Source organism: Pan troglodytes, chromosome 12 (genome assembly GCF_028858775.2).
Source record: "Pan troglodytes isolate AG18354 chromosome 12, NHGRI_mPanTro3-v2.0_pri, whole genome shotgun sequence".
Lineage (NCBI taxonomy): Eukaryota > Metazoa > Chordata > Mammalia > Primates > Hominidae > Pan > Pan troglodytes.
Window position 1 is genome coordinate 89,560,122 of NC_072410.2, and position 25,831 is coordinate 89,585,952.

A 25,831-nucleotide genomic window follows, 5' to 3' on the forward strand; every position below is an offset into this window, starting at 1 on the left:
TCTTCAAAAATGTTAGGGGAAAAATCCATTTTTATATCACCTGGGATCTAGCAGACTGCTGTCATGATAATTGTTTAATAAAAAATTCTGGGTTGTCTGGATAAGCACTGAACTGATGATAGTCTTAGGGGATCTAAAAACTCCGATCTAAGAATTTGTAATCAGGAAGAATGCTGCCATTACCTATGCAGTTAGTACCCTCCTCACTGGCCATAAATCCTGCTGGGCAAATGCACAAGAAACTTCCCTCGGTGTTTTCACAGCGTCCCTGGGAGCAGAGGTGTTGGACCTGAGTACACTCATCAATATCTGTTAACAAAAATACATATAAAAATATTAGTTCCGTGTAGCAAGAACTTAGTTTCCCTGTTCTGTAAAATACCATCATACTATTCCCTGGGTACCACCCAACCTTTATAACTGAGGACAACAGCAAAAGGAGACACGATCTTTCTCCTCGCGTACTTGAAGGATTGTTCCTGGAAGAGAGAAGCAGCCTACTGTGTATCACTTCAAAGGCTAAAACTACAAAACCATGACACTGGTGTTTCAAAGAGGCAGATTTCAGGTCAACACAGAAGGATTCTTCTGATAACGAGAGACATCCAAGCAATGGAATTTGCTGTCAGTAGGGAGTCAGAAATGCCATGAAAGAGACTCTTCCTCCGTGCATGTGGGTGGAGTTGGATTAGGTCATCTCTGTTGCCTTTCTAACTTAATATTCTAGGTTCTGAAAGTGACACATATAATGTATACAAATGACAGGGAAATAGCCAAATTATGGACCAGGTGGCTGTCTCCTTTCTCCCCCATACACACACACCAAACAGCAAAATTCACATATACTAAAGAAATATTAATTAGATACGTTCCTTTGTTGCTTCCTATTGGCCTCATAATTTAGTGCTGAATTTTCTTTTTCTTAAAAAAAAAAAGAGAAATTAAATTTAGAGTCATATTAAAATGATTTATTTAACTCTACTGCATGTCTTTCTGAGATACTTTTTTTTTTTCCAAAAGGAGCATATATGAGTTCCCTAAATTTCTAATTTGACTGACACCTTCAGGCCAGCATATATGGATTTTCAATTTTAAAATCCCTTTAAAAAATCAAGTCTTATGTACATAAATGAATGTAATTCTTTACTGCAGTATACATTAATGTTAAGTTGTTTTTGCTAAATACATGTTTTTAGGTAGCTGTTTCTGTAATTCATATTTTGTTTACTTTATCCAAAAAGCTTTTGGAAATTATTTCACCTTTATGTAAATGTATTACATTTGCGAGGTAAACAAATGTTGAACAAAGAGGTAAGAGAATTCCAGTTGTTTAGCAAACCTTTTTTTGAGCTCCCTTAGCTAAGGGATAAACTTTCAAAAAATTAAACCAGTAACATTTTCCCAAAATGGTTAAGTTGGTTTAAGAAAAAAATGTTCTTAATGTGCAAATGTTTGATATTTAATAATTTAGTCAATCAAATTGTCTCTTACCCACACATTTCCTCTGTTGTTCACTGAACTTGTAGCCCTCGTAGCATATACAGGTATATCTCACTGGTAGGTTAATGCAGTGTCCTGCTCCACAGATATCAGGGTTCACAGTACATTCATTGATTTCTTTAAAAGTAAATAAAATAATGTGAAAAAACCCACAGAAATGAACAGATTTCACTGCTACTCTCAAAGTATTACTTTGAGTTTCCTGACCAACTAGCAAATTATTGCCAGCTCTACATTTAGAAGACAAAGGTGACCTCTGACATCAAGTATAAATTCATGTGATTACTTTATAATGGATTAGTTAGTCCTATCCAAGGACATCAATAGTTCCTAGTGAAGCCATTTTTAAGATGAACTGAAGTGAGTAGAAACTCAGAAAAAGGCCATGTTGTAAGTTGTAAGAAAATCAATTATTAATAAAACAGCTTCCAAAATGTCCTATTAATGAGTTTCTATTCACTGTAGTTCATCTTAGATGATAGAGTCTGAATCACCAATAGGTAAGAGATTTCTTATCTATTGATAAGAAACACATTGTAACTTTCCATTCTTTAGCAGGCCATATTTGAGTTTCAACAAATACATCCAATCTCCTCCAAAATTTATCATTAATCCCCTCAAAGACCTCCCACTTCTAAACAAAGAAAAACTTCTTGGTGTATCTTACTCTTATTTGCCAATTTCAAAATGAACATATTTTATTTCTACTGGTAAAGTAGAATCTTTTCCCAAATCTTTTCTGCTAAATTCCTCCCTTACTCCCTTACTGAGCCCTGTGTAAGACTGGCTTCTTCTATATATCCTGTACAGATTAGCCCTGTTCAAGTCCTCAGTCTACTCACAGACATACACTACAGTGGAGGGAGGGTCTTAGGAGTCCATGGTTAGGTGGAGTCCATCAAAAAAAAAACCCAAGGACTCAAAGGGGGCCTTGTGAGATTAATTACTCCTTTAAGATTTTCTGTTTCCAATGACCTTTGTAAGAAGGTTTAATGGCCTAGTGAAGGTGGCACAGCTGGTGGTTAGAAGCACTGGCTTGAAGACAGTGCAGGCACAAATGCTGCTGCCCTTTACAGTTCTGCAGCATGGGGCAAGTGACCTCACCATTCTATGCCTCACTTTTCTACATGTGTAAAATGGAAATAATCAGAGTTCCAACTTCAAAGTATGAGAATGAAAGAGATACTCTAAATAACGCATGTAGCCAATGCCTGGCATATTATATGTGCTCAATAAAAGTTACCATTATTGTTCATATTGAAGTCATTTAAGAATATATTTAAAAACCAACACATTTATACCAATACTACCTTGGGCTATTATCTGTCATCATATAGTAAACAAGCCTCAAAAGAGAGGCTGGTATGAATGAGGCCAAGCGACCCTCCAAGGTAAATAGTTTGACGCCTCTGAGCATGACAACCTAGGAGCACAGCTTTGTTAGAGAGGTCTGTGGTTTGAATGAGAAGAAAAGCAGGTGGGCTATTCTCGCTAATAACACACTGTCTATTCTGCAGTAAAAGGATGTGGAAAACAGTGCTTTAACACAGATTCACTATGGAAATGACCTAAATTGGGGTTGAGGTTGCTCTCCGAAACCAAAACCACATGCTTCATTTTTCATAAAGTATTCACTGTGCTGTGACTTTGAGACTACTCATGCAAGTCATTTGAAAAAGGAAGCATATGAACTTCAGCATTTTACACAAAGTCACCTGGATGTATGAGAAATGTATGCACACCCCATGTATTTACAAATTACTTATACCTTTTCTGAGTCTAGTTATGTTAATTCACTTTCAGGAAGATACATTTGTTTATAGTGAAAATATTATCAAATTATAGGAAAAATAATTCAAAAGGCTAAAAACATGGGTAATTAATATGACTGCCTAAACTTAAGTGACTGGCAATAATAACACAAAACAATGAATTATACATACAGCACAGCATATAATCATTAACAAGATAGGAAAATGCTTATTTGTTAAAAAAACACAGGCACAAATTATAATAAAGAATATAATCTCCATTATACTACAATACACACAGAAAAGAAGGTTGGAGGGAAGTAGATCCAAGTTTTATGGTTTTTAGGATTAGCATTTTCTTCATTTATTTTGGTACTTTTTAAAATTTTTACACTAAGCATGTCTTGGCACTTTCATAATCTGAAAAGTCTTCCTTAAAAATATAACTTGTATGTACCTAAAATCTGAAGGTAAAAGGTAATCTTCACCAGGTTATACTCATAGACTTTCAGGTAAGAATTCTCTTCTGTTTATAGCAATTTTTTAGTGAAACAGCATGAGATGCACACGACTCTGTATTATACATAGAAGCTTCCTTTGCAAGTTATTGGTGTTTAGATTTCTTGGGTTTTTTCCCGGGTGGTTATTGACCTATCTTTATACTCATCTCTGACATTTTCATAAAGCAGAAAGACATGTTGACCATATTTGCAAAAAAAAAAAAAATTAGAAGGTGAATTAATATATTCAGGGCAAGGGTTCAGAACAAATTAAGAGGCTATAAATCTGGGGTTTTCATGAAAAGCTTGGTGAGTAGTCACTAACCCACTCCCACAATACCAATTTGGTGATTACCAAATATTTGTCATTTGGCAGGGACAGCCTTAGAATGGAACTTCTTTATATGTGTGAACAAGTCTTCAAATATATGTGATGCTTAATTAAAATGTGATATATTCCTATGCCACAAATTGCCAACATAGCTAAAGTGTTTCTTCTCAAAAGTCAGCTCTGAGGTAGGAGAAATAGTGCAGAATTATAACTCTTTAGTCTTAGGAATAAAATGAGTAATAATGGCCTTTCCCACCAATCCAATATCTTAGATAGAAGCTAGGAGGTTGGAATTTGATAAAAAATGTTTGTTGATTTTTAGTTGATTACCTCATACTTAAGTATACAGAGACGTGGCTTGCAAACGCTGAACATGTCTGTCAGGATCACGTTACATGTAAGAAAATGTTAGGCTGACACCACTAGAGGGTACTAAGAGATACATCAAAGGAAAGAGGGACACTTTCTGAAACATACTTGATTTCTACTTTGTCCCATTTTTACACAAGTGATTAATTAATGTAACTGTCATCAGTTTGACCTCAGAGATCCCTTCCATCCTTTGCCAGGCAAGATTCCATTCTTTTTTTTTTTTTTTTTTTTTTGAGACGGAGTCTTGCTCTGTCACCCAGGCTGGAGTGCAGTGGCACGATCTCGGCTCAGTGCAAGCTCTGCCTCCCGGGTTCACGCCATTCTCCTGCCTCAGCCTCCCGAGTAGCTGGGACTACAGGCACCCGCCACCACGCCCGGCTAATTTTTTTGTATTTTTAGTAGAGACGGGGTTTCATCGTGTTAACCAGGATGGTCTCCATCTCTTGACCTCATGATCCACCCACATCAGCCTCCCCAAGTGCTGGGATTACAGGCGTGAGCCAAGGATTCCACTCTTGTAGGCAGACAGAAAACAACCATCACACCTTCAAAACACCCCTGTCTGCTTTCTATTCACTACTTATCAAAAAGTTGAACATCAGAGGCTGTGTGCAGTGGCTCACGTCTGTAATCCCAGCACTTTGGGAGGCCGAGGAGGGAGGATCACTTGAGGCGAGGTCAGGAGTTTGAGGCCAGCCAGGACATGGTGAAACCCCATCCTTACTAAAAATAGAAAAAATTAGCCAGGTGTGGTGGTGGGCACCTGTAGTCCCAGCTATTCGGGAGGCTGAGGCAGGAGAATTGCTTGAACCCTGAGTGACAGGGCGAGACTTTGCCTCAAAAAAAAAAAAAAAAAAAAAAGTTGAATATCAGGTAAAAAAAAAAATTACTGGTACTTATACTTTAAAACATATAAAACATGTCTCCCCCATATCTCCCCTGTGTTTTCTCTCCTTTTCTAATAGGTTTTCATTCCTGAGCACATAGACAGTACACAAGTCCTGAGAACGTTGTCTTAAAGAACAGGAAAAGTGTTCTGCATTTTCTGTTTTTTAGGGCAAAGACAAGATGCTTTATATTTTTCCTAAGTGGTCACTCACACATCGGCATGCAAACCTTTTCCCACCGAGTAGATCAGTTCATGTAGAAGAATATGATTCTTTGAGCAAACTGTGTCAATATAAACTCTAGAAACTGGGCTCTGTCTGATACACCAGAGTCAAGCCTCACACAGACAGCACTCATTTCTTGTGTCAGGGGTATGTATGCTGGTGAATGGGAATGTCTTGTCTTTTTAGCATGCTTGGCTTTCTTGGCTTTGCAGAGAGACGATTAAGTGAGTGCTCTCCACTGGACTCTCTCACATGTCCTTCATAATGCCACCTGGTTCACAGGACAGCCCTACTCTTCCCTACTATATCTGCTCCCTGAAAACCTCATCTTCACCAGGTCAAGGACCTTATTCTATTTCTTTTGCTGGAGTCCATCTAGAATATGGAAAAAGGGCCATGACAGAAAGCCAGTGATGGAAAACCAAATACTCTATTTATACCAGCAACAAGGCCAATGGTAGATTTAACAGTGTGGTATTTTTACTCTATTTTCTAAAATTAAATGAAACAGAAAGCTTTTAGCAAAATATGAAAATGACTATACTGACTTTTAGCTTTTTTCTTCGTCATGTGATTCCCTGAATGAATGAATGAATGAATGAATGGAGTCTGGAAATACTAAAGCATGATGATTTCACATGGAAATAAAAGAGTTCATTTTCTATCCGCATACACAGTTTATTGAGGCAGTAATGACACTGGTAATATGCTTGAGGGACAAGCATTTTTGGGTCATTTCTGAGTTCTGGAAAAGATCTGATGAGCAAATAGTTTTTTTAAATGTCTGGGCCATGATAATTACAGAGGTTTCCACAAGGCAGTTAACTCAGTCAAAGAATAATTTCTGACCAGTCTGCAAGAGCCATGGAGAAAGCTTGGGAAGAGCCAGAGGAAGGCATCAAATGTTAACTCACGGAAAGGTTTACAAAAATGCCCTGGCTTCCTAACTGCCCCACAGTGAGCATAGATTGTCCCACAACAATTGAAACAGATGTTTCCACTTTGTAAATATCTGCCAGAGAAATAAAAGTTTGATTTTTCCAACCTATCCTTTAGCTATTAAGACACTATGCTAAATCAAGAATTTATATGCTGAAACATATAATTCACTTGAAAATGGTATGCCAATAATGTTGCGAGCCACCAAGTCAGCTGTTAAGAGTGGAAAACATCACACGTATTTCCTGCAGATATGTGGCTCACTTTATAATTATCACATGTCAAAGTGTGTTTAGCTAAATCTGAAAAGGCTACTTCCAATTTCACCATCGTAAAGATATAATCACTAAACAATGTGGAGCTGATGGTATTCATTTTAGACTCTTACGTATTGTTCTATCCCTGTCTTCAATCATGGGAGAAACTAACAGTAACAAATAATATTTACCTCCTCTGTGTTTTAGAGACAAAAACATTATTATGCAATATTCCTGAGAGAACTGATGAGATTGCTCCTTAAATCTGTGTTTGGCTCCCATATGAAACCGATGGGAACATACACATTTTGATTTAAATTATATTTGATACAAAACAGTCTCCTTGTGCTAATGCAGATCACTATGTATAGTGTAGCTCTAAAGTTGCAAACAACTTCATTTCAAAGACTATCTATACTGTTCCCCCTATGGATTCTTTCAGAAATATTCTTTTACTACAGAAAGTGGAAGTACCTACAACTGTTGCATGAAAAGAAAATCTGCATCACTTGTTTCCTGGAAGGATACATTCATGCTTCAAACATGTGACAGCAGATGTCAGCCCTGTATTTCTGCCAAACTCAAATTAAGCTTCTAACAAGTTGTGTTTTAACAACTTCCTATAGCAAGGCTACTTGCATTGTTTTTTTAATCAGCTCTGCAGTTCAGTTGAAGCTGAGTAACTTCAATTTGTTACCCTTCACACAGCTACATTTAAATGTTGAAACTGCATTTATCTAACTGAACTTAACCTCTACAAAGCTAGTTTGAAAGAGGTTTGTCCATTTAAGTCAGCCATGCCCATTCAAAACTAGAGTTTATCTTCACATTGAAAAAATGGAAATGCAGTATTTTGAAAGAACTAGTGAATTACAATATGTCTTATTGCATTTTTTCTTTTTAACATTACTATAAACAATTAGAAGATCCTTGCTGTCCAAAATAGTGTATTATTTGCTTGTATACTTTGCAGCACAAAGCAGTCTCTTATCAGTGTGCTCAATAAAGTGGGTAGATACATACATGACCTCAGAATAGAGAATAACAATTTTAGCCATGGCCATTAAAAAAAATCACCATCATTTTGTCACAGGATCCTTGGGGTATCACTTTGCCAGCCAGAACCTCTGTGGCTGATGGCACCTTTGCCCAAGTTTTGCTTGCACCCACTGAGCTTGTTCTATCCACTCAGCCCAGCAGGCTGTGCTTGGCCTGTGCTGCCAGCCCAGATCCCACACTTGCCAAGGGCAAGTCAGGTGTGGAGCAGTGAGGGGTGTGTGAGCAAGCAAGCATGGGGTCCAGCCACTACACACAGCCAGGCATCCCAGCTGCTGTGGCAGACTGGGCAGCTCCAGGTGCTGGCACAGGTGCAGGCTTCATGTGAGGCTGCGGTTGGACCAGATATACTGCCAGTAACTTCTGCTGCAGGCACCAGCATCTGGAGATGGCGGACACAGTGCTGCCCGAAAGCTCAGAGATGCCAGAAACCACACAGCACCAAAGAGGCTGTTACAGCCCTGGCTTGGGGAGCCCCTAGGTTTGGGCTCCCCAAAGGGCCACAGCTCTTCTCCCCTTCTCGGCACCCTCAACATGGTGAGCAGGGGGGCGTGTTTCAGCCCCGTTTGTGTCATAGCTCTTTCAGTACCACCATTTGGTGGGTTCTGAGTTCTTGTCCCACATCCAGGAAGAATGAGGTATACAGAAAACTGGAGGGTGAGCAAGGTGGAGAGGAGCTTCATTGAGTGACATGACAGCTCTCAGGATACCCACAGTGGGTAGCTCCTTTCTGTAGGCAGGTCATCCTGAAAAGCTGAGGAGACCCGAAGTGGGTAGCTCCTTCTCACAGCTGGTAGTCCTGACATCTGTGTGAGTTTGGCTGAGTCCAGGGTTTTTATGGGCTCAGAATGGAGGAAGTGTGTGCTGATTGGTCCATGGGTGGTCATGGAGGGCCTAGAAAAACACCATCTGATTGGCCAAACTGTTATTGATGAAGTCTTTACTCTGGACCGTGGACTACACCTGGAACTGGCAGCCTGGCCCCCAGGCTTCAGGCCATTCCTGGCTTGAAGGTGGGGTTTCACTAAGGACTCACCCCTTTCCACCCAGGAACCTGTCTGCCTCCCTCCATCAACATGTTGTCCACACACCCAGGCTATTCATGCTGAGGGGCACCTGCAAGCCCACACTGAGCTACCCTCAGCTTACCCTCAGCTTCCCTCCCATGCTCATTGGTGCCCAATGTCCAGAGGGGGCCAAGGCGACAGGGGACTGGCATGTCAGCACTGACCCAAGCACATGCACACCTGACTGGGTTGCAATGGCACCTGGGCTTGGCCACAACTTTGCTCCACCCTGGAGCAGGCGCTGGCAGCGGGGAGAGGCCAAGGAGTGACAGCAGGCACTTCTGAGCCTGTGGGGAAAGAGGGGCTTCCCAGACCCTGAGAGTGCAGGGATGTCTAGATCTGGAGCCGTGGCTAGGTGACTGTAGCTGCACCCTGAAGGGCGAGGCTCCTGTTCTACTGACTCACTAAGTGGCCAAAAGCTTAACATATGAGAACATTTCTATTAGAAAGGAACCATAACATGTTTCTGAGGAGGGAATATTCTAAAGGAGGCTCCAAACTCTTCCATTTAGCTCCTATAACACATTGTCAACCTCATCCTGCAGTGGTATCATAAATTCAGTTAAAGTTGATGATGATGCCCCTTAGTGACATTTTTGCTGACTCTAAAAATAACTGTTGAGTTTAGAAAATATGGAAAATAAAAAAATCTAAAATAAAACACTTAAATCTCTCAGATCCCACTAAAAAAAACCCACTGCTAATATCTAGTGTATTTTCTCCCAGCATTTTCTCAGTGTATATATGTCTTTAAAAAAAACTGGTATAATACTCCATATCATTCAGTTTTTTATCCTTCATCTTAAATTTAGCAATATTGTATGACTACTTCCTGCTATATTTCAATAAAAATTCTTCAAAAATACTATATTTGGTGGCAACATAATGTTCCAATGTATAGATGTAACATAATTATCTATTTCCCTGTAGTTGAACGTACAGTTATTTCTATTTATTCTGTATTATACATTGTCTGTGATAGGTAACCACTCATATAAACTCCTACCCACAGCCTTTGGGAACATTATTTCCTTAGACAAGATGTCTTAAAATAGAATTACTGGGTCAAAAGTTCTGAATAGTTCTGAAGTTTTTTATACATATTGCCAATTTGTGCTTTATACTCTGTGAAGGTTAATTTCATGAGTCAACTGGACTGGGCTAAGGGATGTCCAGAGAGCTGATTACATATTTCTGGGTGTGTCTGTGAGGGTGTTTCTGGAAGAAAAAGGCCTTTGAATTGTTAGACTGTGTAAAGAAGATCACCCTCAGCAGCGTGGGTGGGTATCCTATCTACTGGGTGCTGGGCTCAAACACAACAAAAAGGCTGAGGAAGGCAATCTGCTCTACTTCAGCTGGCACATCCATCTTCTCCTGCCCTCAGACACTGGTACGCCCTGTATCCAGGCCTTCAGACTCAGACTGGGACTTATGCTATCAACTCCCCTGCTTCTCAGGCCTTTGGGTTTGCACTGGAACTATAACACCAGCTTTCCTTGGCCTGGAATTTCTCAGCCTTCAGAATGGTGTGAGCCAATCCCTCACAATAAAGCTCTTTCTACATATCTGGATATATCCTGTTGGTTCTGTCTCTCTGGAGAACCCCAACACATACTCCCTTCAGCAATGTGAGAGAGTCTCAATCTCACCCTAATAAAAAAATTTGATTGGGTTTTACATACTAATTTGATAGGAATAAGGTATTATCCTAGGTTAGTTTGCCTTTCTTTGATTACCAGGAAAGTCGAAATTTTCTGTTATATGCTTCTTGGTATTGTTTTTTCCTACAAATTATCTGATTATATTATTTTTCCATTTCTCTATTGTTAGTATTTTTCCTATTGATTTATAAGAGCTCCATACACATTAAGGATATGGGCATTTAGAATTTTGCATTTGTTTCAGAATATAAAACATTTTATACTATTTCACTCATGATTAAAATAATATGTTTATTATACAGAACTTTGAAAATAAAAATATATTAAAGAACATAATTATCTATGATCCTGTATTAACTGGTGAGAACAGAACACTGATGCATTTTCTTTCTTTTTCTGTGTTTGTAGAAATTTTAAAAGTAAAATGGTAATCATTACATTGTATTCTTTTTTTTTTTTTTTTTTTTTTTTTTTTGAGACGGAGTCTCGCTCTGTCCCCCAGGCTGGAGTGCAGTGGCGCAATCTTAGCTCACTGCAAGCTCTGCCTCCTGAGTTCATGCCATTCTCCTGCCTCAGCCTTCTAAGTAGCTGGGACTACAGATGCCTGCCACCACGCCCAGCTAATTTTTTTATATTTTTAGTAGAGATGGGGTTTCACCGTGTTAGCCAGGATGGTCTCAATCTCCTGACCTAGTGATCTGCCCACCTCGACCTCCTAAAGTGCTGGGATTACAGGCATGAACCACCGCACCCAGTCCTTTTTTTTTTTTTTTCTTTTTTTAGACAGAGTCTCGCTCTGTCACCAGGCTGGAGTGCAGTGGTGTGATCTTGGCTCACTGTGATCTCCGCCTCCTGGGTTCAAGCGATTCCCCTGCCTCAGCCTCCCAAGTAGCTGGGACTACAGGTGCGCACCACCACACCTGGCTAATTTTTTGTATTTTTAGTAGAGACGGGGTTTCGCCATGTTGGCCAGGATGGTCTCGATCTCTTGACCTTGTGATCTGCCTGCCTTGGCCTCCCAAAGTGCTGGGATTATAGGCATGAGCCATCGCACCCAGCCTGTATTCTGTATTTATTAACAAAGATTATGCCATATTTCCTCATGATATTAACTACTCTTTTCAAACATTATTTTAATACTATGTGATATTCTGTTTCATATATACTATAATTTATTTCCACATACTCCTCCTTTTTAACTGTATTTAGATGATTTCCAAATATTTGCTAGTATGGCTAACCCTGCCATGAGCAAGCTTATATAATGGATACTACATTTAAAATGAAGCTCAGCCCCACGTCTCCTCCATGTGATATGTAATGTAAAAATACTGCACCAACCTGTCACTTGAGTAGGAGCAATCACTTGGCTGGCACTAGACTTAGAAGCTTCAGGAGCTACTTCAACAGGCACAGGAGGTGATGTTTTTTCAATCACTACTATATGAGGAAGTAGAGGATAAAAAGAAAATTAAAGCCTGTTATGTGCATTGAGATCCCATTTCAAAATGCAAGCATAATTTAGTCTAGCAATATATCACAGCATTTGTCAGATATAAAGAACTGTTCTATGTCCCAAGGCTCTGGGTTCAACCTTTAGCAAGAATATCTGAGAGTGATGCGGAAGCCAAGAAAAATGATGGTTCATCAAATGATAACCTTCAATAATGTCTGAATAGTGTATACTACTCCTGATCACAGAAAACAGTAAAAAAAACCCTATCTTTCCCACTACAATCCTTACAATGCTGTAATTATGCTAACATTATATAAGTATATTACTATACTTAACACTGAACTTCAGTTATGAAGTCTAGTAATTTACTACACAAAGTCAAAGACAAAAATTTCCCGTCTTACATTTTTATTCAGAATACTCTGACAAACAGCACAGATCAACACAGGCTACCTGGAAACTGTGGACGCAGATGAATAGTGGAAATGCCTGGAGACAGCTGGGGTTGACCAGGCTCAAGTTTGGTTTTCTCTTGATCCAATGAAGGTATTTCCTGGATGGTTGTATTTTAAAAGAGAATAAGAAAAAAAAAGAATTGAAAGTGGAAATTATTTTTAGTTTCCCACATATTACTATTTTTATGTAATTAATTATATTCTTAGAAAGGCAAAGAAATATCATAGGACCTTACATGTATAATTGTGTGAAATTACAAAAAAAAAAAAAAAAAAAGAACCTTTGATGTGGTGCTACTATGGGAAGCCCTAAATTTTTCCCAGTGGTGCTAATCCACGCACATATCTTCAGCCATTTCCCTGAGGCCCAAAGTCTGATCTTGTAAGTAAATGTCTTGGCCCAGGGGTCCATATTTGGTCTGCAACAGGGCAAAACTAACCCCCAACGAGGACTATTGCCTCATTCACATGTGGCTCTGCCCCACTAAGATGACCAGCCACAGTTTGCAGATTAAATAATGGATATAGCAGATGTGCCATAACAAAGAACACATGGTAAGTTAAAATATTTTAAACCAGTCAGTTACTATGGCCTTCTTTAACCTCACGTCTGATAACTTTACAACTCCAGCTCTCTGAACAGTGGTAGCCAGGCAGAGCAACAGAAATGTGCTGGCTTGGAGAAGGATTTGGGGCTTCATCACACATTTTGGTGCCCATGCTTGTCCCCTGGACCTCAAGCAAAGAAGCAGTCCATCATCCATGGCTCAGCTTCCATTTACAACTGTGCAGGGCTCAGGCAGACTGAACAATTAGCCTAGTTAAGGATCTGTGACTTCACTCACACCAGATGGGACCAGGGAGCTCATATCACTACATTCAAGTACTCATCGAGTTACTTGGTTCTGTCCTCTTCCAGAAAGCTTACTCCTCTGGCCTCTGTTAACCTCTTATCCTCTTCTCCTGGCTTCAAGTATCACCTCTTTTCTGCTTTTTCTAAGATAGTCTGCCTGGATATCTCATCATAAATCCAACTTTGCAAGCACAAATGCTTACAGGGTAAGTCCATTTAGATATCCCACAGATACCTCCAGCCTACCCTTCCAAAACCATCCAGGCTCTCATTCCAACTTCATTTCTGCCAGTGCCACAGTCATTAATCTGTCCCATCCAGGTTTAAAGTCACCTTTTAGTCCTCCCTCTTTCATTTTTCATTGCAAGCCCCGTCCATTGACACTTTTTTCTTACAGTTGTTCACCCTTTTTCATATCCATAGATCCCACCACCCTAGGCCGGACTCACTCTCATTTTCAGTTTATTGTAATAATCTAACTGGCTTCCTCTTTCTTCTTAACTTGAGTAGACCTACCAAAATTCAGCTCCTACAAATACTGAGCACTTAATAGTTTTTCCCACATTTCCTCTGTCTTCTTAAAACTAGCTTTCTATTACTTACTAGAGATGACCTCAACCAGTCTCAATTGCACCCCATTCCCTGCAGCCATGGCCAATGCCAACAAGGAACAGACCAGGATCAGGTGTTAATCCACTACTGCAGTTTACAGAATTTCCCCCATCACCGTGAGGCAGCAGACTTCCTAATCTACACCACTTCTACGTTTAACAAATAGGGTCCAGTCGAGAAGCAGGGTATTTCCCCACTGATTACAATGGCAGTTTGGTACTCTAAGCCTTCCAAAGCAGTCCCTAATTCGGTTTCTGACCAAGTCTTTCATGACCCTTGCTGTCCCCTCTACCACACCTTTGCACATCTCTGGGTATCCTCTCTTTTCTTCATCAATCACAGAACATCATGAGACTTTTTTAAGTCCCAAGACAACAAAGGCTATGATTGCATTTTTCGTACTATCTCCTCCCCAAATAAAATGCAGTAAAAGTATACAAGAAAATTTGGGGGGTTTCTTTTAGATTTTTAATGAGAGTTATTAAATTCAATCATAAAGACAGAAGAACTGAGTCGTGATGAGGCCGCCAGGCTGCTGGCTGGCCCACCTACAAGCTAAATAATTACTTCCATACATCAACCAGGACTAAATTCAAAATCAACAAAATTGCAAACTACTCGCTGTGACTGATCTTCAGAGATGCTAAGAGCTTCAAAAGTACACACAAAGTATGCATATCTGTTATACTTTTTTTGGTCTCAAAATACTATAATCTCTTTCTGGACGAGTGCTATCACTCCAAAATTGTAAGTCTCTTTTTCTTATTTCAGCACTTATGTTATGACATATATGTTACTCTATCCCATAATTATAAGATAAAGATTTAGAATACTATTTAAAATAATTCATGTATGTATTGCCTCATCTAAATTCTAATAATGCATTCTTGTCAGCTTAAAGAATGGTACATAAATGTATAAATATTTAATAATTACCTAATTTTCATGTAATTATTACGCAGAAGGAGATAAAAAGAAAATTAAAGCCTGTTACATGCATTGAGATCCCATTTCAAAATGCAACGATAATTTAGTCTAGCAATATATCATAGTAGTTCTCTGACATAAAGTTCATTCATTTAATGAAAATGGATGTTTTTATTAAAGAAAGAAAGCTGGATTCAGAGAAGGAACAATATTACATAAATAGGACTTAGATCCAGTAAATGTTTACATTTCCTACTAAAATGTCTCACAATTCATAGCCCCCATCTATGCCCAAAAGCTAATAGACTGACTTTTCAAAAAGCAACATTCTGGTATTTGATTGTAACTTTTAAGTGTAAGTTCTGTTCTTACTCAAACTCAATTCAAACATGCATGTTAAATTTTAGTTGAATTAAGAAGTACTTCACTAACTATATATGTGCTCTAAGAATACAAGATTATCTAAGCATGTCACAGCCTTTCTTTCACAGATGGTCCAGGCCATCAGGTGACATTGAATTCTATTTATGCCCTTGATTCCCATTAGTTTCCCATTTTCTTCTCACGAGAATTGAAGCTTCATGAAACCAGAGATTTTTGTCCTATTTGTTCTCTATTGTTTTCCTAACACTGAGAAGAGTCCCGATCTATAACAATGGCTCAATAAATTTTTTCTGAATAACTGAATGCTATATTAACTCAAACCAAATGATGCATAATAGAGATGTTACTATATTTAAGTCTAAAAAATCCATACATATTCTAATAGAAAATCACTTTGAGGGTTGAAAAAAAAAAGACTTGCAAGCAATGAATAAATTACCTTTTCAGGGGGTGCAGTTGCCACTAAAACCAGAAAAGAAAAAGGGTATTAGTACGATTTAAGACAATTCAGTCTATTATATTTCAATTCTTAAAAAACAATAGAAGTCCATTATCTCTGCCAAAGGATTAAGAATCAGACTAAAGCAAATGCAGAATTAGGATCATCTGCCATTTTAGGGAATTTTACACATGACTAACAGAGAACTCTCAGTGCTGTTACTCCTCAACTACTGGAGCACATGGAGAAGATGTGAACAAGTCTTTCAAACTCTTTCAAAATTAAAATTAAAAGAAGAAGGCAATACTTTCTGGTACAACATTTTATGCCTTATCTCAGTTATGTGGAACTTTCCATATGTTAGAAAACAAACATTTTCATTAATTGGTTAAAGGTTTATCCTTATGGTATATAATGTTTGAAATGCTTTCTGGTGTCAAGTGTTAAAAAAGAATGTCACTTATTTCAGTAAGAGACATGACAGCATGTGCTGCATTCTTGATGTATTCCAATCTTTAATGAAGCCCCGTGAATATTTTCAAAAAGATATGCTAACTAAATTACGAAAAAGAATCTCACAAGCCAGGAAGAGCCAATTAGAGATTAGCATCAATATACTGAACAAATTATACATTACACAATCATAAACGTTATTGTGAGGGTGTTGGTGATGCCTTTGTATTTTATTTTAAAGACTTGCTTTTCATTAATCAGTCCTTCATATTAGTTCTAAAGCCCTGGATCAACATTCACCAGGATTTTTCTCATAAGTCAATCAATGTCTCCTGTAAAAGCATTAGTTTACAGGTTGGGCAGGAGCATTAAATCCTGAAAGCAATCAGGGTACCAGACAAAGTAAAATCATTGCTGCAATATTCTTGGGGTTGGAGAAAGTCAATAACCTTCTATTCTGCCTAACCTACCACGAAGAAGGTCTTGAGGCAAAATCTGGAACTACGGCCCATTTCCTCCTGCCTGTGCAAACAATGAACAGTTGCAAACATCTGGTCATGATACTAAGTGTCCAGGGGCAAACTGATTAATACTGTTGATTCCAGCTGAGGTTTTGCCTGTTCTGCCTCACCAAGGAAGAAATGCAGTGAGTGAAAGCATAGAATCAAATAGGCCAGAACACACAAACGTTCAGAGCTCAGAAAAAAAGCCTGCCTCACCAAGAAGGCGGCTATGGCAAACTCCCAGCACAACACTAGCCTGGGCACTCTATCTCCTCAACAGCACCCAAAAATGGCCCCCTGAATTCTGACCTAAGAATCAACTGTGAAAAGCCAACAGGAGCTTTATTAGAGAAAATACGTCTATTCCATACAAATCCAAAAGGTTTGTTCCTTCTGAGGTGAACATTTTTGTAAGCAAGATATGTGAAGTATCAGATATTGCTGGGTTTATATCAAGAGGTAGGGATGACCCCACGTCCTGAATGCCAGAGAGAGAGTCATAGTCCATTGTCTCTAGACTCCCTCTCAAGTATAAGCATTAAACTATTTCCTTGGGAAAAGGTGCTCCGTGGTCACAGGTCCCATTACATGTTCTCTATATGACATCTGGCAAGTCATGTCCCCTCTCTAGGTCTCAGGTTTCTCAGAGGGTAAATGGAAGAACCACACTAGGTGATCACCAGATCTCTTCAACTGACAATCTCTTAGCTTCCTTCATTTCATCCTCCATTATCCTTGACTGCCCATTAGACCTTAATGCTTTAATTTTTGAAAGTCTGTGGATTCCACTTCAGAAATAAATAGTTGTTAAATGGCCTTCTAGACAAGAAATGAAATTAGGGCTATTCCCTGAAGGATCTAAATCACTCTCCAGATATAAACGCCAAGATAAAGCAGCCCCCAAACATCAGGACAGCATTCTAAAATTAGCATGGAATATTGTTATCTACTAGGTACATATTATTCTATAGCAGTGGCTAAACATTTTACAATACACAGGGCAGCCCTCAATCAAATAATTCTCCACTCTAAAATGCCAATAGTGCTTAGGCGGAGAAACTCTGTTCGAGAGGGTTATAAACAGGGAAATCAAAGCAAAGACACACAGATAGATGTCTAGAGTTCATGATCCATTACCGCTCTCACCTTCTGGCTCCGCCACTCCTGGCCCGTGTTCCCGGGAGAAGGTCAGGGCCTCCACTGGCTCTTCCTTGGCTGGGAGAGGTGGAGGATGAGTACTTTTAGCAACAGGTTGAGTGTTCTTTGGCTTGACAAATACAGGTCCTTTACCTATATGGTGATGGATTGGCCTGCGTCTATGAACGCCAGAAACCGTATAACCCATTCCACCAGGACAGATTTCCTTAAAAGCAGCTAGATTTGGGATGGGAAAATATTCCTTTTAAAAATCTAACAGTGCAAACTTATACAGAGGAAAATATCATGATGAATAGCTCTTAATAAATCATCACTAATATAGTTACATTTTAAAACTTCAAAAACAGGTGCAAAATGTAAGCAAATTGCTCGAATTTCTGATAAACTTGCATATTTAAAGAAAAAAATCCAACTTTTTTTTTACTAAACATTTTTCCATCTGTTAATTCCTTATCCTACCAAATCAGAATATACATATTATATATAGCATATACTTAGCATATATTTTATATATCATATTATTTACATAGTCATCCCTCAGTATCCATGAGGGATTAGTTCTAGGATACCCCCTGCGGATACCAAAATCTGCAATGCTCAAGACCCTTACATAAAATTGCATAGTATGATCAGCCCTCCATATCCAGTTCTGCATCCACAGATTCAACCAACCAATTGGGTTGAATCCACTGATGCATAACCATGGATACAGAGGGTAACTCTTTATATATATATATATATATATATATATATATATATATATATATATATATATATATATATATGTAGTTAGCCCTCCATCCCATATATATCAGCAACCAATTAGAAAATACTATATATCATATTAGGTTATATATTAGGAGATATTTTATATATAGAAGACACTATATGTATTATATATCTCATGTTGCATGTATATGTGTTATCAGCAAAAATCAGGCTTTTTTTCCCGCTTTGATGTAATTTCCTTAGTTATTAACAAAGAACTCAGTGACATTTGTCTAAGTTAGATGAAGAGCCATAAGGTTAAAAAAAAATCACTATTCAGGGAAATGAGATGCTGAAATCCTCACAGTTTGCTTCCAGTTGAAGAACACAAAGGGCTCCACCAAAATGCCATGTATCAGCTGGTTAAGAGGATGTAGATTACGGAGGACGGAAAAGGGGAAGTGTTTCTGAAGGGGAGAATCTCGGGATAGTGAGGAGGAGTCTAGAGAGTGAGACATGCTGGAGATGACAGGTAGAAATCAAGAAAGAAGGGAAATGCCAAATCAAGATGCAGCTATTTTCAAGTAAAGGAACAACAACTGGGCAAAAGCCTGGCCGTGACCAGCTCATTTAATTACCCAGAGGCCAAGGAGATATTCTGTGCCCTGGAATCACTATCATTGCCAGAAAAAAAGTGGTTTTGTATTCTTTAAAAAAAAAAAAAAGTAGACTCAGCACATGTGATTTGCTAACCTCCACGGCATAATCCCCATGAATAGTGAAGGGGAAAGGCAAGGGGGAGAAGAGGGGTAAGGCAGTGTGTGGCCTTCAGAGGAAAAATCCACCTAATCCCTTTGGTGTTGGTGTTGGAGGCAAATTACCAAATGTAGACACCAAGGAGCTTATGGTTAACTTTTTTATTTCTACTTTTAAAATTGAATATAAAATAAGTCATTTCTCACTTTCACTGAACAAGAGATCTTCTATTGAATGTCTGGGACCTAAAATTAGTTCTCAAGAAAAAGGAAACTCTAAAAATACTGCTTATAGTATGCTAAAATACTGTTTTTCTAAGGATCACACACTAAATGGTAGAACCTCATTCTTATGTTTAACTAGGAAAAACAATTTTTACTTGGAAACATGTTTCCAGAAGAAAACATGACTTTAAAAACCAAGTTTAAAGAATTAACGAACTAAATATTTTTAGTGAAAATCACCATATAACCAAAACTTAAGTGCAAAAATTTTATCTTGAATATTATTTTCAAATTTATTGATAGTACTAGAGAGGAGTATCCCTGAGTTCCAGTCACCATCTCAATTTATGCTTCATGTAAGGATTATAAAGCTATCAAAATTGAGCTTCCACTTGTACCCCTGAACTTAAAAGCTAAACATTTAAAAAATTTAAAAAAATTACAAACACATTACACGGACACAAAATAATATGCATAATAAATTCACAAACTGAAAGCTTTAAAAACTGAACTTCAAGAGAAACGTGTCTATAAATTATAAAGATTACTTGATTATTAATTTTTAATAATGAGTGGATCCATCCCTGTAATCCCAGCACTTTGGGAGGCTGAGGCCGGCAGACCACGAGGTCAGGAGATCAAGTAACACAGTCAAACTCCGTCTCTACTAAAAATACAAAAAGAAAATTAGCCAGGCGTGGTGGTGGGTGCCTGTAGTCCCAGCTACTTGGGAGGCTGAGGCAGGAGAATGGTGTGAACCTGGGAGGCGGAGCTTGCAGTGAGCCAAGATCACACAACTGCACTCCAGCCTGGGCAACAAAGCGAGACTCCATCTCAAAAAAAAAAAAAAAAAAAAGTGCATCAGATGGCACAAGAGCAAGAGCACAAGGGGGTACTAGGATCTTTTGGAGGCCTAAAATTATCTAGTCTACCAACCTACCATCAATGTTGTATTATCCTTTGCCTTAACACAGTTCTTTCTGGTTCTAACCATGAACAAAGGTGAGTCATGATACTTATATTTAAATCTTGTCTGCTATGGTGTAAGTTACAGCTTTAAGACACTACATGGCCCTGTGAGAGTTAAGACACTTTCCTAGGTAGAAAGCATCTTATCAAACATGCAATTGAGTAGACTATTTAATGTCCACCCCAAGTAAGTGACATTGAAGCCATTCCTTGTTAATATCAGGTCTAATGCTTTCAGGTTACATTTCTTTCTCTTCCACTTAACTCTACTTGATCCTGCTTGAGAAGTTGGTGGTTCATTGGTAGAACGTATTTAAAGAGATAAATTTGCCTTCTCAGGGCATAAGGCAATTATGTACCAAATTGAAGGATAAAGAATAATCTACTTCTTAATACTCAACTCCCACAGAAGTTTTCAGGAGTTTTGGCAAGTTCTGTCCTTAAGTTATTAATCTTCATAGCGTAAATTCAATCATGAATATAATTTCCTCCATTTCCAATTAAAGAAATTAAGCACGATACTCAATAAATGAGTAAATGAGTCAACTTGCACAAAGTCTAGTTACTGTGAATTGATGAGCAGCCAATCATTAGGAAAGCACATGGCCCAGCAGAGCCTTCTGGTCTCTCTACACTTAAATATCAGACTCAGAGTCCTGGAAATTGAAGATAAAATATAATGGCTTTTCTTAATATTCAAAAGGAAGTCTGATATCACACAGAAATGGGAAAATCTCTTTGCACATAATTTTTTCCCATTGATTCAACATTGTATGTGTACAGTTTCTACAAAGGTGATTAAATATTTACAATGTATTATTAAAAATTAAAGTCAGAAACCACAAATGACCCAAGGTGCCAAAGTTGTCCCGTGTACTCATGTGGCTGGGAATCTATGTGCGCATACAGCTGGGCATGTCTTACCTGTGCCTGGAAGGGGACATTTCTCACAGTGTGGGCCCCAGGCCTTGCCCACACTACAACAGCAGAGCTGCTTGGTGAGGTGAACAGACAGAGGGTGCATACACTGTCTTCCAGAACTGACAAGTCGGTAACAGGGCCCTTTCTCTTCCGAGATCACAGGGGAATCAGCTGAAGCAGAGAGATAAAGCCCGACATTACATGAGAAACCAAAACTACACTGGCTTTCCAAATGATAGTAAAATGAACCCTAAGGTATGAATTAAAAACCATACTTCAGGATAAATCTGTCTAGATTTAGAGCATCACCTTTCTTGAAGAAAAATCAGTTTACCATATGAGTTTTAGAGTCAGGGCACCAAAAGTCGTGACAGTGATTGTCCCTGTCCCTCTCTGGTCTCTTCTTCCATTTTAGCAAGCATGCAATTAGGTATGTGTGCATAATGAAAAGAAACATTTCAATAAAAACCCATCTTTCCAAATAAACCTAGTCACCTACTGCCAAAATCACTACCTAGTTTTCTATATTTAACCACAGTAGAGATAACTCTAGGGCAGCATTTAGTGAATAATCAGGCACTTTGGAGAATGAGGAACATGGCTAATGCTGCAAGCCAGCCTCTGCTCTTCTCATCCCAGGGAAGTAAGAGCTTGCAGGGCCCATCAGGTCTCACCCTACGCCAGTGAACATGAATGGGAGGCAGAAAGTGGTTTCTGATTTCGAGTGCCACACAAGGCCCCTGTTCTAGCCATACAGTACACCAGAGAAGGAAGAGATGATGTGCTCAGCTCCTCGGAAAACTCTGCAAAAGTATACAAGGCTATAGCCATCCAATACCTAAACTTTAATCCTCATCTTCTGCTATACGTTTAGTAGATAAGAGTTCATCAACCTAACAGCTAAATACTCTGCTAGGCACACACGGCAAATATGAAAATCAGCAAAACACAGCCCTGCCTTCAAGAAGTTCATGTTCTAATGCAAATATGGATGGAGTGTATTCTACAGAACCAGGTCCAGGTCAGGTCAAAGGTGCTGAATAAGTTTGGTGTCCCCCCGCCGCCCATTCCCCAAACCCAACCAAAGCTCTTCTCTATCATATCACCATACAAATGAGGTTTTCTGACTTGCCTTTCCCTTACCCAATTCCTCTAGCATCTTTTTTTTTTTTTTTTTTTTGAGACTGAGTCTCACTCTGTTGCCGAGGCCGGAGTGCAGTGGCACGATCTCAGCTCACTGCGAGCTCCACCTCCCGGGTTCACGCCATTCTCCCGCCTCAGCCTCCTGAGTAGCTGGGACTACAGGCACCCGCTACCACACCCGGCTAATTTTGTTCTTTGTATTTTTAGTAGAGACAGGGTTTCACCGTGTTAGCCAGGATGTTCTCGATCTCCTGACCTCGTGATCCGCACGCCTCGGCCTCCCAAAGTGCTGGGATTACAGGCGTGAGCCACCACACCCAGCCTCCTCTAGCATCTCTTTTAGGGGAGGACTTCCTGAAGATGTTATCTGTGGTGCTGTTTGGGTGGGGCACTTTGGCTTTGATTCTGGCCACATGCAGTAGTATAGTCTCCATAAGATTTCTTCAGTTGTAAATAGCATCAGTGGTGTCTCTGATTCTTCAGTGCCTTAGGAGGCAGTTGTTAGTAGATTCTGTGCAAAATTTGGCCGAGGATGAGGCTACCAGGTGGGCCAGTCCTCAGCCCCAGTAGTAGCAGAGGTAGGCCAAGTGTGTTTGTCTTTGGGCCCGAGGGCAGCGTACACTGGCATTGGTGTTAGTGGGTCCAAGTGGGCCAATTCTTGGGTCTCTACGTGGCTTGCTTAGGTGCCAGCAGTGATAGCAGTTAGCCAGGCAGGTTCTCAGGTCCCTGGGCAGTGGGTGTAGCATAGGTGATGGCAGCAGCATTGGTGAGACAACCCTCTGCTTCTCACGCAGTCCATGCTGGTGTTAGCAGCTGGGAAGGCCAGTCCCCAGGCCCACAGGTGGTATATACAGGTGAGTGCCAGCTGTGATGGTAGTGGTACGTTGGGTGGGCCTGACCTGAGGCCTCTGAGAGGAGTGCTCAGGTGCCAATGGTGGTGGTACCTGCTTAAGACTCAGAAGGTGTGTGTGGGACCCAGCATGCATGAGCTCCCTCTCGGCAGCAATTCCATCACGAGGTCTCTAGGCAGCTCCCTATGTTAGTCTCAGAGTCTGTGAGGGCCGAAGGGCTCTCCTGTGGCTAGGACTGCAGGAATTCACATGGGAATGTGGATCACTGGAGGTCTCTCATTTACCCTTTCCTCACACTGGGGAGCCTCCCCAGGCTCCCAGCTAATCCTGGCTGAGCAGGCTCCCTTGGTTCCCTCTCCTTCCCTGCCTTAGGTGTTTCCTGTGACTTCTCTGTTGAACCTCAGTGTTCTCTGTTAGATGATCTGTTCAAAGTGTGATTATCTACTTGATATTTTGGTTCTTCTTTGTGGAGGGGGTGAGCACCAGATGCCTCTAGTCAACCATCTTAAAGCCTCTCCCAAACCTAAATTTTACTGATGCTTTCATGATTCACATTTTCTTTAATCTACAACTATTTGAAGCCAAAACTGTTCATTTATGCCACATATACCTGACAGGGTGTGCCATTTAAAACTGCCCCTATTTTAGGACCTAAATTGCCTGTTGTTCTTTTTGTCATTTCAAATGACTTGCATTCTGTTTATTAAACATCTCTAGTATTTTCACACTCCGGTCAATATGATGCGTAAACCCAGAAACAATATGCTACCCAGAATGATGTCATTGGTGTTGTTATTGTCTGAATATCTTTAACCTCAGACTGGAAGATTAATTGTAAAGGATAACACATTAGTGTACTACGTTTATTATTTAAAATATGGTACATGTGATTATATATTCCACTGAGTCATAAGGTTTTATGCTGTACTAAAGAAAACTAGAAATACCAAAAGATTTCTAAGGGATAGGGGAAGCAGCTGTAGAATCGAATAAAACTGAGGAGTGATAATAAAGGGTGCCTGTAGGCTCTTACATGTTTGTACACTGAAACAGTACTTTGTCAGATCCTATTTTGTGCAGGATGTGTTACTAAAATTACGGCAAAAAGATTCTGATACTTTATCTAAAAGGAAAAGCACTTCAGAAGCATAAAACCTACTGAAAATGCCACATCCACCAGGAAAGTGATTTTTTTGCTCTTGGCTACAGACATAAGACAAATTTTCAAACTGGTAACAAGCATATAGCTCTGTACCCAAGTATAGTACCGAATCATAACCATACAGCCGCCCATGGTGATGGCAATTCAATTACAAAACAAGAGTAAAAAGCTAAGATACTATTATTTGGGTTCCTCAGTGATATATTAAGCAACTTATATTTAATTATGGCCTTAATTATAGGATTGTATAATAAACTCACATTATACTTTCAAAGACATACTACTCTAATGTATTAACCCATTTATGCTGGAGGTTGTAAATGTGTGTGTGTGTGTGTGTGTGTGTGTGAAAAATCAGACCTACTGAGATGACCTTGAGCAGGATATAAATAACTCCCACAAGCTCAGCATTCCAATAATGGAACACCAGGCATAAATGGGTTAAAATGTGAATGACAAATATTAAGCAGATATTAATTAATCTGGTACTTAGAAGAAGTTGAAAAGTAGGGAGGATTTCAGAAAAGAGCAAGGGTTTAAAAGTCTAGCTAACCTTACTAGTCTGCAATCACTCCCACCCACATCTGTAATATCCTTAATCATTTCTTGGATGAAATTCCACATTAGCATTTAATCCCTTTACAGCTTAGTATCTATGGGGATGAGTGTTAGGATACAGGTCTAGGAAGCAGGTAAAGCTGCTTTGAGGAGTCTGAGAGGCAGCTTACCTAGGGCAGTAAGAACCACTGGGCACTCTGGGAAATGTGTCATTAAAAACCATTTCATGGCTGGGCGTGGTGGCTCATGCCTGTAATCCCACCACTTTGGGAGGCAGAGGTGGGCGGATCACGTGAGGTTAGGAGTTCGAGACCAGCCTGGCCAACATGGTGAAACCCCATCTCTACTAAAAATACAAAAATTAGCCGGGTGTGGTGGCGCACGCCTGTAATCCCAGCTACTCAGGAGGCTGAGGCAGGAGAATCACTTGAACCCAGGAGGCGGAGGTTGCAGTAAGCTGAGATTGCACCACTGCACTCCAGCCTGGGCAGCAGATCAAGACTCCCTCTCAAAAAAAAAAAAAAAAAAAAATTCGTGGAGAACCAAAATAAAAGAAACAATAATTCAAGGCCATTGCAGTTAGGTCACCTATTCTATAGTGTGGCAGGTGAGATTAAAATATCAGTTCTCCTTAAATAAATGACTTACTCCTCCTGGCATTTCAGACTGTTTTCCATTTCCTGATTAAAGGTTCAGCTTGTGGAGTGAGACAGATCCAGTTTCAAATCTGGGCTCTACCCTTTATGGGCTGTA

General features: G+C 39.5%; 1 protein-coding gene across 15 annotated transcripts in view; it reads right to left on the reverse strand.

The window, feature by feature from the left end:
* The window catches only part of LTBP1 (latent transforming growth factor beta binding protein 1), a 450,758-nt gene that overhangs the window by 124,478 nt on the left and 300,449 nt on the right, over positions 1-25,831 (reverse strand). For 8 of the 15 annotated variants that reach the window (XM_515398.8, XM_063789991.1, XM_054678340.2 and 5 more), the window contains 7 exons: positions 21,368-21,535; positions 17,775-18,002; positions 15,673-15,695; positions 12,456-12,555; positions 11,888-11,986; positions 1,492-1,617; positions 184-309 (listed from right to left, as the gene is read on the reverse strand). In XM_515398.8, coding sequence (XP_515398.4) covers positions 184-309; positions 1,492-1,617; positions 11,888-11,986; positions 12,456-12,555; positions 15,673-15,695; positions 17,775-18,002; positions 21,368-21,535 — 870 coding nt within the window. The remainder of the gene's footprint in view (positions 1-183; positions 310-1,491; positions 1,618-11,887; positions 11,987-12,455; positions 12,556-15,672; positions 15,696-17,774; positions 18,003-21,367; positions 21,536-25,831) is intronic. The other 7 variants (XM_009442275.5, XM_009442276.5, XM_063789992.1 and 4 more) reach the window with 1 other exon arrangement.